Source organism: Dreissena polymorpha, chromosome 12, assembly GCF_020536995.1.
Source record: "Dreissena polymorpha isolate Duluth1 chromosome 12, UMN_Dpol_1.0, whole genome shotgun sequence".
Classification (NCBI taxonomy): domain Eukaryota; kingdom Metazoa; phylum Mollusca; class Bivalvia; order Myida; family Dreissenidae; genus Dreissena; species Dreissena polymorpha.
In genome coordinates, this window is record NC_068366.1 from 29020275 (window position 1) to 29034608 (window position 14334).

At 38.0% G+C, this 14334-nt stretch overlaps 1 protein-coding gene across 1 annotated transcript; it reads right to left on the reverse strand.

Annotated features, from left to right (window-relative positions):
• Nucleotides 1–4544: 4544 nt before the first annotated feature.
• LOC127853431 (uncharacterized) lies at nt 4545–7913 on the reverse strand. The gene is made up of 2 exons (XM_052387965.1): nt 7783–7913; nt 4545–5699 (listed from the first exon to the last, which is right to left on the reverse strand). Exon 2 carries the CDS (start codon nt 5681–5683, stop codon nt 4676–4678), a length of 1008 nt encoding a protein of 335 aa, XP_052243925.1. The 5' UTR covers nt 5684–5699; nt 7783–7913; the 3' UTR covers nt 4545–4675.
• Nucleotides 7914–14334: the final 6421 nt, after the last annotated feature.

A 14334-nucleotide genomic window follows, 5' to 3' on the forward strand; every position in this document is an offset into this window, starting at 1 on the left:
ATAAAGGTAGAACATTTATGTTTTCAAGTTACTAAATTAATTACAAAGGTTTCAGTAATTCTGTGTTCTTTTTTTCACTTAACAGTCGCATATCCACCGCTTGAAATGTTTGTTATGAAATGCACGTAAATTAAACTACAAAATAGTGTTCGTAGATATACACTTTACAACGTGAGATCACCTCATATGTGCCCTCACACGAATACCACTGTTTCATCCGCGTCATGCGAAAGTTGGTGTTGTGGTACATGTATATGCGGACAGAGTAGCTCCAGCCCAGTCTACTCACTTGCGCAGTCTGGTCATTGGCTACGCTTTCCTTCATTAAAAAGCACGCAAGGTTTCTCCTAAGTATCCTCCTCAGTATCCATCCTGACGAGACTGCGCGGTATCCATATCCTGACGAGACTGCGCGGTATCCATATCCTGACGAGACTGCGCGGATGCACAAGCTCGGCTGGAGTTACGCTGGCAACATATTGCATTAGACTCATTTAAAATCTTATTGCGTCTTGTAAATGGAACATCAAACCAGGATACTTTCCGATTTAAAATTGAGGTCACACTGTATTATTTATAGCATACTGACGAATGTCGCTAGCCTATTCTGGCCCACAGGAAAGATTTTCAGACAGACTGACCGCGTACGTCACACATGTGTGGCTAGTAAATTTAACGATTTATCTTCTATCATGGACACTATACTATGTCAGTGCTTTTGTCTCACAATTCAAGACAAATGGCAATTCGTGTTATTTTATATCTTGAAAGCAACATAAAGCTTTTATTGATAGTATATTCCGTCGTCCCATGAAAATTTTCTGAACCAGCACTGACTCTGAAAGTCTTTGGGAATTGGGGACGGAACTAACCGGTTATGCGTAATTGAAACTGGGACACGATTTGTATGTATAGGTTACGTATGAACAATCAGAGGGTAGTCCGCATTTCCCTACGCTGTAGTGTAGTAGCAGCGTACATTATATACGCGTGTACTCATCATAACTATTTCTTGCTCACGACATTGCTTTCGCGTACGCACGTAATAAATTTCGCGTGCACAAGTAATAAATATCGCGTGCGCAAGTAATAAATATCGCATGCGCAAGTAATAAATATCGCGTGCGCAAGTAATAAACATCGCGTGCGCAAGTAATAAATATCGCGTGCGCACGTAGTAGCTATCCAGAGACGTAGTTATCACGTCTTTGAGCTATCGTGTGCGCACGTAATAGACAGCGCTAAATAAAATATTTCCTATATCACTTTTATAAGTGAACTGTACAAATCACCAAAGCGAATTCTGTTATGTTTTATAAAATTACCCATGTTTTAAAACGAATCATGTTCAATTAAATTTTATGCTTCGTTTTGAGGACACATCGGATACGTGTAAATAAACTATACATTTTATTGCATCCCTCATCAATCTTTCGATTGTGTAACACGGTTTGAACGGCAGCATAGAAATATTCTTCGCTTGAATGACGGAGCGAATACAACAGATCCCTCCTTTATTTTATGCACACAGCGAAGACACGTATCGTGTGTCCACTTGTGCATGCAAAATTTGATCTCTATTGAAATTCCATTAACTCTAATCTTACCTGGCATTGACAGCTGAACGCTGGGCTATCAGACAAGCAGGTGTAACGTAAAAATGTGCACCAAAATATGGTAATAGTGTATATGCGCACATAAGGCGACATAAAGGGGACATAATTATCAAATATTGGGTTAAAGAGTTTTCAAACGTGCGCACGCGAAAACTGTTACGCGCACATGCGATATGTTTTACATGAACAAGTAACAACTATCGCCTGCGTACGAAATAACTTAAAATAAATACGTGATAAATACTGAAAAATAAAATGTGTCCTTAATCCTTTTTAAGCCAGCGTACGATGACGTAGACGAACGAGTTAACGCAGTTTTAAGAAGGCATAGAAACATAGCTTTATAAGTATTTCTCTCTGTAAAAGCGAATTGTTTTGTGTACACCAATTTAGCTTTATAACAAATTTCGTATACTCAATGTTCTACACAATATTCATGAGCCCCAACCTTTTAAAGCGGTATTTACAAGTAAGTAGACAAGACGTGCGCTTGTAATTTGTCCCTCAAAATATTTAATTTGCACATATTGAGCTATTGAATACAGGAACAGGCAGTGTATATCTGAGATAATAGACCCTGTCCGTCCGTCTGTTTTTGGCTGTTTATCTGTGCACAAGTGCTTGTTCGGTTGCCCTACCGCTTGTCTGCCATTTTAAACGTACGCCATGATTGTACACTAGTACACTTGCGATATCGGAAGCTGAACGTGCGGTAAAATGTGCTGTATAATGTTTATGCCCGTTTGTTCAACTTAGAACGTCTTCATAGAGAAAAGACAACTTGTTACTTATTTAGACACGAAGCCTCAACCATGACAAGCTTAAGTTTTGACTCATTGTTACGGAATACCGTTAGTGCCATCATGGTTACACATTAAAATCCAGAGGGCGACAATGCGATAGTGCGACAGTACGATGGCGACAATGCGATAGTACGATGACGACAGTGCGACAATACGATGGCGACAGTGCGATAGTATGATGGCGACAATGCGTTAATGCGATGACGACAGTACAATAACGCGATAGAACGATGGCGACAATGCGATAATACGATGACGACAGTGCGACAATACGATGGCGACAGTGCGATAGTACGATGGCGACAATGCGATGACGACAGTACGATAACGCGATAGAACGATGGCGACAATGCGATAATACGATGACGACAGTGCGACAATACGATGGCGACAGTGCGATAGTACGATGGCGACAATGCGATAGTTCGATAATACGATGACGACAGTGCGACAATACGATTGCGACATTGCGATAGTACGATGGCGACAATGCGATAGTGCGATAGTACGATGGCGACATTGAGATAATACGATGACGACAGTGCGACAATACGATGGTGACAGTGCGATAGTACGATGGCGACAATGCGATAATACGATGACGACAGTACGATAACGCGATAGTACGATGGCAACAATGCGATGATACGATGGCGAAAGTACGATATGACTATCGCATGTCGCCATCGTACTATCACACTGTCGCCATCGTATTGTCGCACTGTCGAATTGTCGTCATCGTACTATCGCGTTGTCGCAATCGTACTATCGCATTGTCGCCATCGTACTATCGCATTGTCGCCATCGTACTAGAGCATTGTCGCCATCGTATGATCGCGCTATCGCATTGTGGGCCTCTGGATTTTAATGTGTAACCACAGACTATAATTTTAGTCCCTGAACCAATAAAGGAAATATAAAGATAGAACTAGTTCTTCACCTTCACCTAGTTACATATCATTAATTATTGCAAGTTGGGTTCAACAACGTGATGCAGTTGGAACAGAATAAATGCAAAGAAACATGAAATGTGATCAGCCCGATATTTGATAGAAACGACGGAATCGGACTAGCTCAATCATAGAAAGGCATATTATCGAGTCCAATTCTTGGGAAGAACCAGTTCTTTGGATATTCAAAAAGATCTAAAGTATACTGTCTGTCGCAAAATACGAGAACATTTATTACAGCTCATGCTGGTGTTTGTTTTTATGTCAAATTGGCTCCACCAATTACCTTTTTTCCTGTCGTTCGATGTTTACTTTTTTCAGGCTCTCTATTAATTAATGAAAATATGTATTAAAATGTCATTGCCACAAACAAAATTCACATCAACGGTTACGTTTAATTTAGATCAGCAATAAGTAGAGAATAAACAAAATGTTCGAAGGGTTGAAACATTTTAGTTGGGCAATATTGTGAAACTTGTGTGCAATTGTTAAATAAATGAAGAATAGATCAGTGCTACTTATAACCAATGTAGTGAGAAAAATAAGTGTACCGTCTGAACTGTAAATTTAAAATGAAAGCGTCGCAACATTGCCTAAGTGGGGATCGAATGCTGGAATTCAACCGCTTGGTCTCACGGCTGACGTCATATCCGGTCCACCTTACAATCTTTTACTTCTAGATTAGCCCATTCGCATCTCGTTCGGACGACCGGTGTTCGATCCAGGTCCCAACGTACGTGAATTTTGTAGGTCTTTGTGCGGGACCAAGTTTATATAACAAATTACATGTATGTTATAAATCAAATTGTTCGTGTATGTATCACAATATCGAAGTTAAGCATTGGTGAAGAGCCGGTAATAAACACCCGGCAAGTTGAGATTTGGCACTTAATACATTTGCCAATCATCATAAATAGCTAAATACACCTTGATATTGGCATACGTTCGAAACCGGAAGTGAGCTACTGACTCATACTGTAAGGCGTTAAAATGCACGCACTGGGTAGATTGTGAATACAGACGGGTCTGAATATGTTGAGCTCACCATTAAAGCAGATTGTATGCTATAGTAACTCATGTTTCTGACACAGCGAACATTAACTACATAACAACGTAAAAAACGCATGTAACGAGCTTTCACAGGTATGCGTATTTATGCATTTTTTTTTCTAAATAAAACAATAATACAATCTTACGTGACAAATTGAAATAAAATACTGCTTATAAGCGACCAGAAACACGTAAACAAATAACAAACTCGCATGTTACTGACTGATGCGAACAACTTAAAAAAGTTTCGGTATCGCTACATCATTGATGTCTTTAGATACGAAGATTTCTTCACACCAGGTTGGAATATACACGTTCTTCTTCCCATGTCCCTGAATATCTTTCCCATGCTTCCCCTACCCCTGAAACTATTGTTATTTCCCTCTATGTGCTTCACTCTGAGAGGGGAACGCGGGGATCGAGGCAGCGTCTCGCAACTGTGCACCAGTCTGTCCATCCGGAAACCAGAGCCTAATCTGGCGTTCTCTTCACCTTCGGTCTTAACTCTGGGGACTGCACGCGCCGAAAGGGGCATCCGGCCATAGCTGTGAATCAGCTTGCCCATCCTTTTCCCCTTGTCTAGTTCAGCGTTATCTTCAGCTTCCGGTTTAACCCTCGGTGGGTCGCGCGCAGACAGCGGAAGGCGACCGTATTTATGTACCAGGTTACTCATGCGTTTGCCCTTGCCAAGCTCCGCATTATCTTCTGCTTCGGGTTTCACGCGCGGTACGGCACGCGCGGAAAGCGGCAGTTTACCGTAACTGTGAACGAGTTTTTCCATACGGCCCCCTTTGTGAACTTCCGCTGTTTCTTCGGCTTCCGGTTTAACGCGTGGTACCCTTGGAGAGGCACCCTCTTCGGCATACTTGGTTAGCAGACGACACATTCGACCACCACGGCTGACGGTCGCGATCGCCTCTCCTTCAATCTTTATCCTCGGAGGCGCTGTTTCCGGCCGAGGAGTCGCCACGCCGTCTATCAACGGCTTGATACTTCCGTTACGACCATATGTCCAGTTGGCCGTGGCCTCCGCCGTCGGACACCGCGGCTCTGGCCGGGGACTCGCCATACTCTCGCCGTAGAACGCCCAATCGTCGATGGAGCCTTGGTTTCGAGTCCAGAACTCCTCCCCTAAGCCCTTTACCCGGGGAACCGGGGACTCAGCCCTGTATGTTCCGTCTATGTCGAACCCGGGGTAGGGCGGCACCGGTCTTATCTGCCGGCCCTCCACCACGAGGTCGCTGCTGCCTACCACAGGCGCCATTGCGGATTACTGGAATCTAAAAAAACATACGCACGTAAAGGGACCATTTCACGTTTTGGTAAATTGACCAAATTAAAAAAAAATGTTTCAGATTCGCAAATGTTCGTTGTAGTTATGATATTTGTGAGGAAACAATAACACGGAACATTTACTATGCTCTAAAATATCCATTATATGCATCTTTTGACGATTTAAAAACCTGAAAATTATAAAGCGTTGCAACGCGAAACGATTAAACAATTGCCTCGGACAGTTCAGTTGTTGTCGTTATATTTTGTGTCACTACGAAGATTGATTATATAAAGTGTAAAATACATCTCTCATTGTTTGAGCACGGATGGCCGAGTGGTCTAAGCGTTAGCCATTTAATCCAGTGGTCAAAGGTTCGAGCCCAGTTAAGGGTTACCTTTTTCTTTCTGTAATTTTATTATTGTTTTTTTTACTTGAGCTTTTTAAATCCAATGTTTACATTTATCAATATAAAGCATTTAATGACAAACTTCTATCTACCAAAATCTGTTAAAAGGTCCCTGTCATCGAATAAAGGGGCTGTCAACGATCGTCAATCACCTGTATTAATTTTATATTATTTTTGCGCCGTACTCTGTAAAAAGTGGGGTTAATGCATGTGCGTAAAGTGTCGTCCCAGATTAGCCTGTGCGGTCTGTACAGGCTAAACAGGGATAACACTTTCTGTCTAAATTGGATTTTTGCTAACAAGAGACTTTTTTAAAACGAAAAATATCATAAAAGCGGAAAGTGTGGTCCCTGATAAGCCTATGCGGACTGCACAGGCTAATCTGGGACGACACTTAACGCACATGCATTAAACGCCCTTTTCACAGAGAAATAATTATATTTTAAATCTTATTGCTATATGGACCCAATCCGGTCATCATGCACGTGATGCGAGAAATAATTATATTTATTGTAAATTGCTCCCGCGAGAGTCATGGTAGAGTATCTTACTATGTAGTTTAGAGAAAACACAAGAACCATGCTGGTGTTATATGTATTAGTATTTGGAGCTGGCACTTGACATTAAGGCAAGCACTTGAATTATTAATTTAACAACTGACTCGGACTTCCCAACAAGGTCAGTTGAAAGATCAGCAACAATAATACACGTCCTCACATTGTACACTTTTAAAGAATAGTTTCTTTAATTTAATTTACCAGTTTGCTGACACGTTAAACGAGGTGAAAAAAGGATAAACAATAATAAACGTTGAATCACAGTGTGGTATTGCAAGTGTTCCATGTCAATGCCTGTAATCGAATTTCACGACTAACCTATTGCCCGATTAAACCCATTGTTGAATCAGGTTAGTCATTGGGTTTATTTGATATTAAAATACCTTAATTGCATGTTTAATCCAAATGAAACGTGTGTATAGCAGGTTTTCGTTTGTCTGTTCTTCAATTTATGTGTTCGTGTGGATGAGTACATTACGGATATCCTGTGAAATACCGTTCAATGTATTTCTTGTATTGCTGCATTTTTAAATATACAAATAAACCCGATTTAATGACGTATTGGAATGCAGTATGACAAAATCGCGTATAAATTGTCTGTAACAATTACCATTCATTAAGAACGAAATTAATATTTATCGAAACTCAAGATCTTTATAGATGTGTGTTCGTTATTAACTATTCATGAAGTTAAACGTTTATCCGTAGCTTTTAGTCCCAGCGAAATTTGAAAAAAAAAAACAGGTGAAAAACAAACTGCAGTGAGTTATAGTTTCCAAAAAGTAAAACGCCCAGGAGTAATAATACGAACGATGGAAAACGATATCAGACGTGGAACCTTTATGCCTAGTGGACTCTCCCATCCTTCTTAATTGGATCAATTTATTTCCACAATTAGGGATGTCTAGTATATTTATTTGTATATTAAGAATTTTTCTTACAGAATTTTCTTTAAGCAAACAGCGTAGACCCAGATGAGACGCCGCATCATGCCAAAGCCTATTTTCTAGACGCTAGGCATACATGGGTTAAGATTATCAGAAGCACCGGAGAATGTATTAGACTTTGTAAAATATGCCAATAGTATGAGAGATAAAATAAATATAATATAAATAAAAACTTACACTATTATAAAATGTAGTCCCGTTCCTAAACTAAACCAGCCATGATGGCAGAATGAAACTGACATTCATTCAGTATCGATCACTTGCAGTAAATATACGTAGTCGAAATACGCTCCTATATACGGCATATCTCTATAAACAAACGGCCTCTATGAGTCTTATCTGACGTAAGTATATACAGCGGCACTTAAAACCGGGTTCAAATGATTAATAGATTTGAATAATCTAGCTTACGCACATTGTATACCATACGTTTTGACAAAGGTGTTGTCGATCGCGCTAAGGTAATAAATTTCCGATCAATAGATCCTGTTATAAATGTATCGCGAGACATTGTTATGCATTAAGCATAGCCTCCCCAAAGGAGACTTTATAATTTCAAGAAATATTTTATCGTGAATACACGAAATTTAAATGTATGAAAACGCAATTTTGTAATTTAAAAGGTGTATGTTTCAGTATGTTGTCTATTTATCAATTATGTATGTACATGAGTTGGGAAGAGGACAATTACAACGAGCGAGGCATGGTCTAGGGGTGATAACCCTGGGTTATGGTTAGGTTAGTGTTAGGGGTCGGGTTAGGGTTAAAGTATGGGTTAAGGCTAATCATAACCCCAACCAGACCCCTAACACTAACCCTAACCTTAAACCTAACCCTCTAACCCCCATGCGCATTACAATACCATGCCTCGCTTGTTGTCGTTGTCCGCTTCCCATGTTATGTTCGGCAAGTTTGTTACTTCCACCGGTTGAAGAAACAGATCATTTAGCCAAACGCCTGTCGATGTCGATTGATAGATCTTTGTTACGGCGAATGGTACTTTGTAGTGAGATAAGGTTAACCATCTTACTACAATTAGAGGCACCTCAATTTATGTTTTATGTACAAGTATAGATAAAAAATCTTGTTCGCGAGCTCTGAAATAAATTTGAGAAATAATTAGATTTTTTTTTCTCCCAAAGATTTATGATTTATCATCACCCAAAATGGTTATTCGGCGGTTAATTTATGACTGACTCGCTAATAAAAAAGTAAAGCATCTAATAATTTAAACTCATGAAACACTGAACAAGAGTACTGTGTAGTATTTGAAGGAAATCGACGTAATAGTAACATCAACAAAATCTTATGTTTTCCAAATGGAGTGTTGATCCCTTTGCCCAATACATGACCAATCACAGCATATGTCATGAATGCCACACTTTCAAATGACCAGATCCGCCTTTATTATGATTCTATTTCCAGACCAGATTTTGTTCCTCGTAATAACGATGCCTCAATAAAACGGATATTTGCCGTCTCTGCAAATTTTCGAAGAGCTGACATTTTGTCATCGAACGCGGGGGTTCAACATTCTCTACATTTTACCTTTTACACGAAAATATTTGTCATATTGGTTGAGTTAGTTTTTACCGGATATCTTGAGTTTCACACACATTTGAACAACGGTGCGTAACTCGATGAAATAAAAACATTTGAGAAGTAATTGATAATAAAGAACGCTTCTTGGTGGTAACCGTTCAACACATTGTCTTCATTCTATCAGGAAACGACGTCAAGGCGTCAAGCTCATGGAAGGAGCTTTGGGGTAAAATATTCGTATACACCAGCTTAAAACAATCAAAAGTGAATTCAAATTTATAGAAACAACGGCGTTTTTCAACTCTTCGAGTTACTTGTGGTTGCTATACATAATACGACAGAAAAGCAAACTCAATTGTAAAAAGTTATAGGATATGTATCAAATTACCAAAATTGTTATAAGATATGTTTACAACTACTCGTTTACTAGCATGTGAGATCATTTAAATTGAAACAAAGTCGCGATTTTATGGAACAGCTCTGTTACATTTGTAGAATTAAAACTCCCATCAGAAGCGGTTTCAAGTTAGTTAATATTTCATCATATCGTTTTATTGTCACATTAATTGCTAACTAAGACCCGCATTCACAAACCCATTTTAGAGTTAAGAATAAAGAAAATACTTAAAGCCAACAAAAATACGTCCAGCTTTTGAATACATGTATAGACAGTCTACTGCTGGTGATAATGTCCTAACAAAACGTTTTGGATAAAGAATGATGTAGATAAGTGTTGGTTAATACCAAGTTTGACTTTAAATTTTAGCATTTCTTGAATATTCCAATCTTAACAAGGGACAAAATTGTCACAAAACCAGGTTTTCATTGTGAAAAAAAATCTGATAAAGGGAGACAACTCAAACTGAACTTTTGAAATGAACAAAGAAAATTAACCCCCTTTGTAAGTTTGTTTTAAAATAAATATATTTTTAGTCGTGGCGACCTTGACATTGGAGATATGCACATGAATTTATTTTTTTTGACCTTTGACCATGAAGGATGACCTTGACCTTTCACCACTAAAAATGTGCAGCTTCATAAGATACACATGCATGGTAAATATCAAGTTGCTATCTTCAATATTGCAAAAGTTATGAGCAACGTTAAAGTTTTCAGACGGACACACGGACGGACGGACGGACGGTCAAAATTTGTGTGCGTATGGAAAGGCGTTGTCCATATACACATGCATACCAAATATAAAGGTTATATCTCAAGGGACATAGAAGTTAAGAGCATTTTTCGAAACCTAAACGCAGATTTTGAAACCTAAACGCAGACCCCTACTTCAAGGTCAAGGTCATAGGGGTCAAAATTGTTGTGCGTATGGAAAGGCCTTGTCCATATACACATGCATACCAAATATGAAGGTTATATCTCAAGGGACATTTATGGCCATTTTTGACCTTTGAACTCAAAGTGTGACCTTGACCTTGGAGATATCGACGTAATTATTTTGCGCGACACACCGTCCAATGATGGTGAACAAATGTGCCAAATGATTTTAAAATCTGACAATGAACAACATAGTTATGGCTCAGACAAGCTCATTTATGGCCATTTTTGACCTTTGAACTCAAAGTGTGACCTTGACCTTGGAGATATCGACGTAATTATTTCGCGCGACACACCGTCCAATGATGGTGAACAAATGTGCCAAATGATTTTAAAATCTGACAATGAACGACATAGTTATGGCCCGGACAAGCTTGTTCCGCCAGCCCGCCAGCCAGCCAGCCAGCCCGCCCGCATTCGCCAATCTTATAACCAGTTTTTTCCTTCGGAAAACCTGGTTAAAAACCTGGTTAAAAATATTCTTTATTATAACACTTAAGTCTGTCTTAGTATTTTTTGGTGAGTACGGGCCCTGGACCCAAATTCCCCAACTAATACTTAAGACTCGAGTCTAAAAACAAGCGATGTGTTTGTGAAACACTATGTCCCCCCATACATTTGACCTTGAAGGATGACCTTGACCTTTCACCACCCACAATGTGCAGCTCCATGAGATACACATGCATGCCAAATAATTTAGCTGCTATCTTCAAGACTGCAAAAGTGTACATTAAATTAGTGATTTTGACCCATATATTTGACCTATGACCTTGACCTTTCACCACTCAAAATGTGCAGCTCTATGAGATACACATGCATGCCAAATATGAAGTTGCTATGATCAATATTGCAAAAGTTATTGCAAATGTTAGTTTGCACAAACAAACACACAAACCAACCAACAGACAGGGCAAAAACAATATATGTCCCCCACTATAGTGGTGGGGGACATAATAAAGAATATTCAGAAAACTGTTATACACTAAAATTACTTTTGAGTCAAGTCTAGCATGGCAATAAAATCTATAATTATACGAGTCTTCAAAATAATATGTTATTGATAGTTGTACCATTTTAGCCTGTATTATAATAACTCAGAGCTAAATTTAACGAATCTAAGACTATGCTTTATTCTTAAGTTTAATAATGGGTTGGTGAATAGGGGACAGGATCCCAAATATCAAATTATTCAATGACAGTCGCAATAATCATGAATGAACAACGTGAAATAATTGCTTGAAATTGCGAATTATGGGCTAAAAACAACCCCTGGCATGTTTGCATCATGAAATGGCGAAATATCTAAGTTCTAACCTAAACAGCAGATATTCATTTTTTTGTTTTTTATTGGAAAAAACAACAACAAGGGACAAAATTGTCAGAAAACCAGGTTTTCATTGTGAAAAAAAAATCTGATAAAGGGAGAAAACTCAAACTGAACTTTTGAAATGACCAAAAAATATTAACCCCCTTTGTAAGTTTTTTTTTTTTAAATCTATTTTTAGTCGTGGCGACCTTGACATTGGAGATATTGACGTGATTCTTTCGTGGGACACACCGTCTTATGATGGTGAACAAATGTGCCAAATGATTTTAAAATCTCACAATGAATGACATAGTTATGGCCAGGACAAGCTCATTTATGGCCATTTTTGACCTTTGAACTCAAAGTGTGACCTTGACCTTGGAGATATCGACGTAATTATTTTGCGCGACACACCGTCCAATGATGGTGAACAAATGTGCCAAATAATTTTAAAATCTGACGATGAACGACATAGTTATGGCTCGGACAAGCTCATTTATGGCCATTTTTGACCTTTGAACTCAAAGTGTGACCTTGACCTTGGAGATATCGACGTAATTATTTCGCGCGACACACCGTCCAATGATGGTGAACAAACGTGCCAAATGATTTTAAAATCTGACAATGAACGACATAGTTATGGCCTGGACAAGCTTATTCCGCCAGCCCGCCAGCCAGCCCGCCCGCATTCGCCAATCTAATAACCAGTTTTTTCCTTCGGAAAACCTGGTTAACAAAAGCCTTAATGGTAAACAAGAACGGATCTCAAATTTCGAACATTTTATTATCATTCAAAAAGAGTACATGTATCTAGTCAATGTTAGTTATATTTAAGCAACAATAGAACAGGCATATTATTGTTTACAGATAGAGACTTAGAAAATACAAGTGCTGATGGAGCAAAACAACATTCACAGTAATTAACAAACATGTTTTTAATTATGTATAATATATTACACATTTTTTTAATTATTATATAAAGAATATGTATTATTTTCAAAATAAAATTTAACTGACGCTGAATTGAAATTATTATCATTAATTAATAAACCCTTAAAGATTTACTCTTTATAAACATAAATCTACTTATTTATGAAACACTAGCTTTAGTAAATTCAGATACTTATTAAGTGAACTTAAAGCATTTGTAGTCTCATAATAAAAATAAATCTCGGCAAAACTGCAGTTAGGAATCAATCACTTGATACATGTAATCACTGCTTAAATAGTTACAGCTTTACCTTTATATTGATATGTAAATAAAGATAGTAAAATCTTTTATATAAGCAAATACCTTCTATTGCTGCAACTACAGTCAACTTTAGCTAGAGCTGAGATGGCATCCACTTGAAATTGTGACCACTAGGTCCGGTAACTACGCTATTTAATTGGCCACTAAAACATTTGGAAACTAACCTAAATTATGGACCTTAGACGTTTATATATGCAAACAAGCATGACTTTTTTTAAGTATGATGTTTAATACATTGTACTTGCAGACAATGAGACTGACCAAACTAGCTAAAACACTATTTGTATGAGGAAGAGGACAAAAATGCCAGCTCATGTTCTGAATTGCACACACACAAATAAGAAGTTTACAAATATGTCGTGTTCTGAGAAAACTGGGCTTAATTCATGTGCGTAAAGTGTCGTCCCAGATTAGCGTGTGCAGTCCGCACAGGCTAATCAGGGACGACACTTTCTGCTTTTATGGTATTTTTAGTTTTAAGGAAGTCCCTCCTTACCGAAAATCAAGTTTAGGCGGAAAGTGTCGTCCTCGATTAGCCTGTGCAGATTGCACAGGCTAATCTGGGACGACACTTTACGCACATGCATTATGACCAGCTTTCACAGAACAAGACACAAATATACATTTTGTGATAATGATAAGTAACTTTAGTTGATCAGAATCATCCTCTAGAAAAACCTTGACTATGTGTTAACCATACATATGAAATAGGAAAATAGAGGAAACTTCAGAGACCAGATTTCTTTTCTGCAAAACATATAAGAATCATTTTAGGAAATTTCAAGAGCTCAACATAAATGACTGGACTTCTAATCTTGAATATAAAATACAATACAAAATTAAGGTAGAACTTATAACTCTCGTCACGTTCCATCACGTTCAGAGAGTTGTGGATTTTATTGTACACACATTTATGACTAACATTTAATAAAATAAAAGTGAAACAATTGCAAATTTAATACAATATGTCAAATGTGAAAGTGAAAAATAAGATAATAAAAGGTCTTCAGTAAAAAATGATTCATCAGTAAGCACATCAAAATAAAAAGATTGAATACCTGAACATAGAAAATGAATAAGTTAATCAAAGCAATTATGCATAACGAGGTGCAGATTATACTTACAAAATACAACTGTGATAAGGGCAACCAACAGTTTACTTTAAATCCTGTATGTTTATTTACATTTTCAAGTATATTCTACACAGATAATTAACATGAAACTATTTATGATTAAGAGACACGCTCATGTACGCATCTAGCTTGTTTTTTTCAACAACATAATTTTACAAACA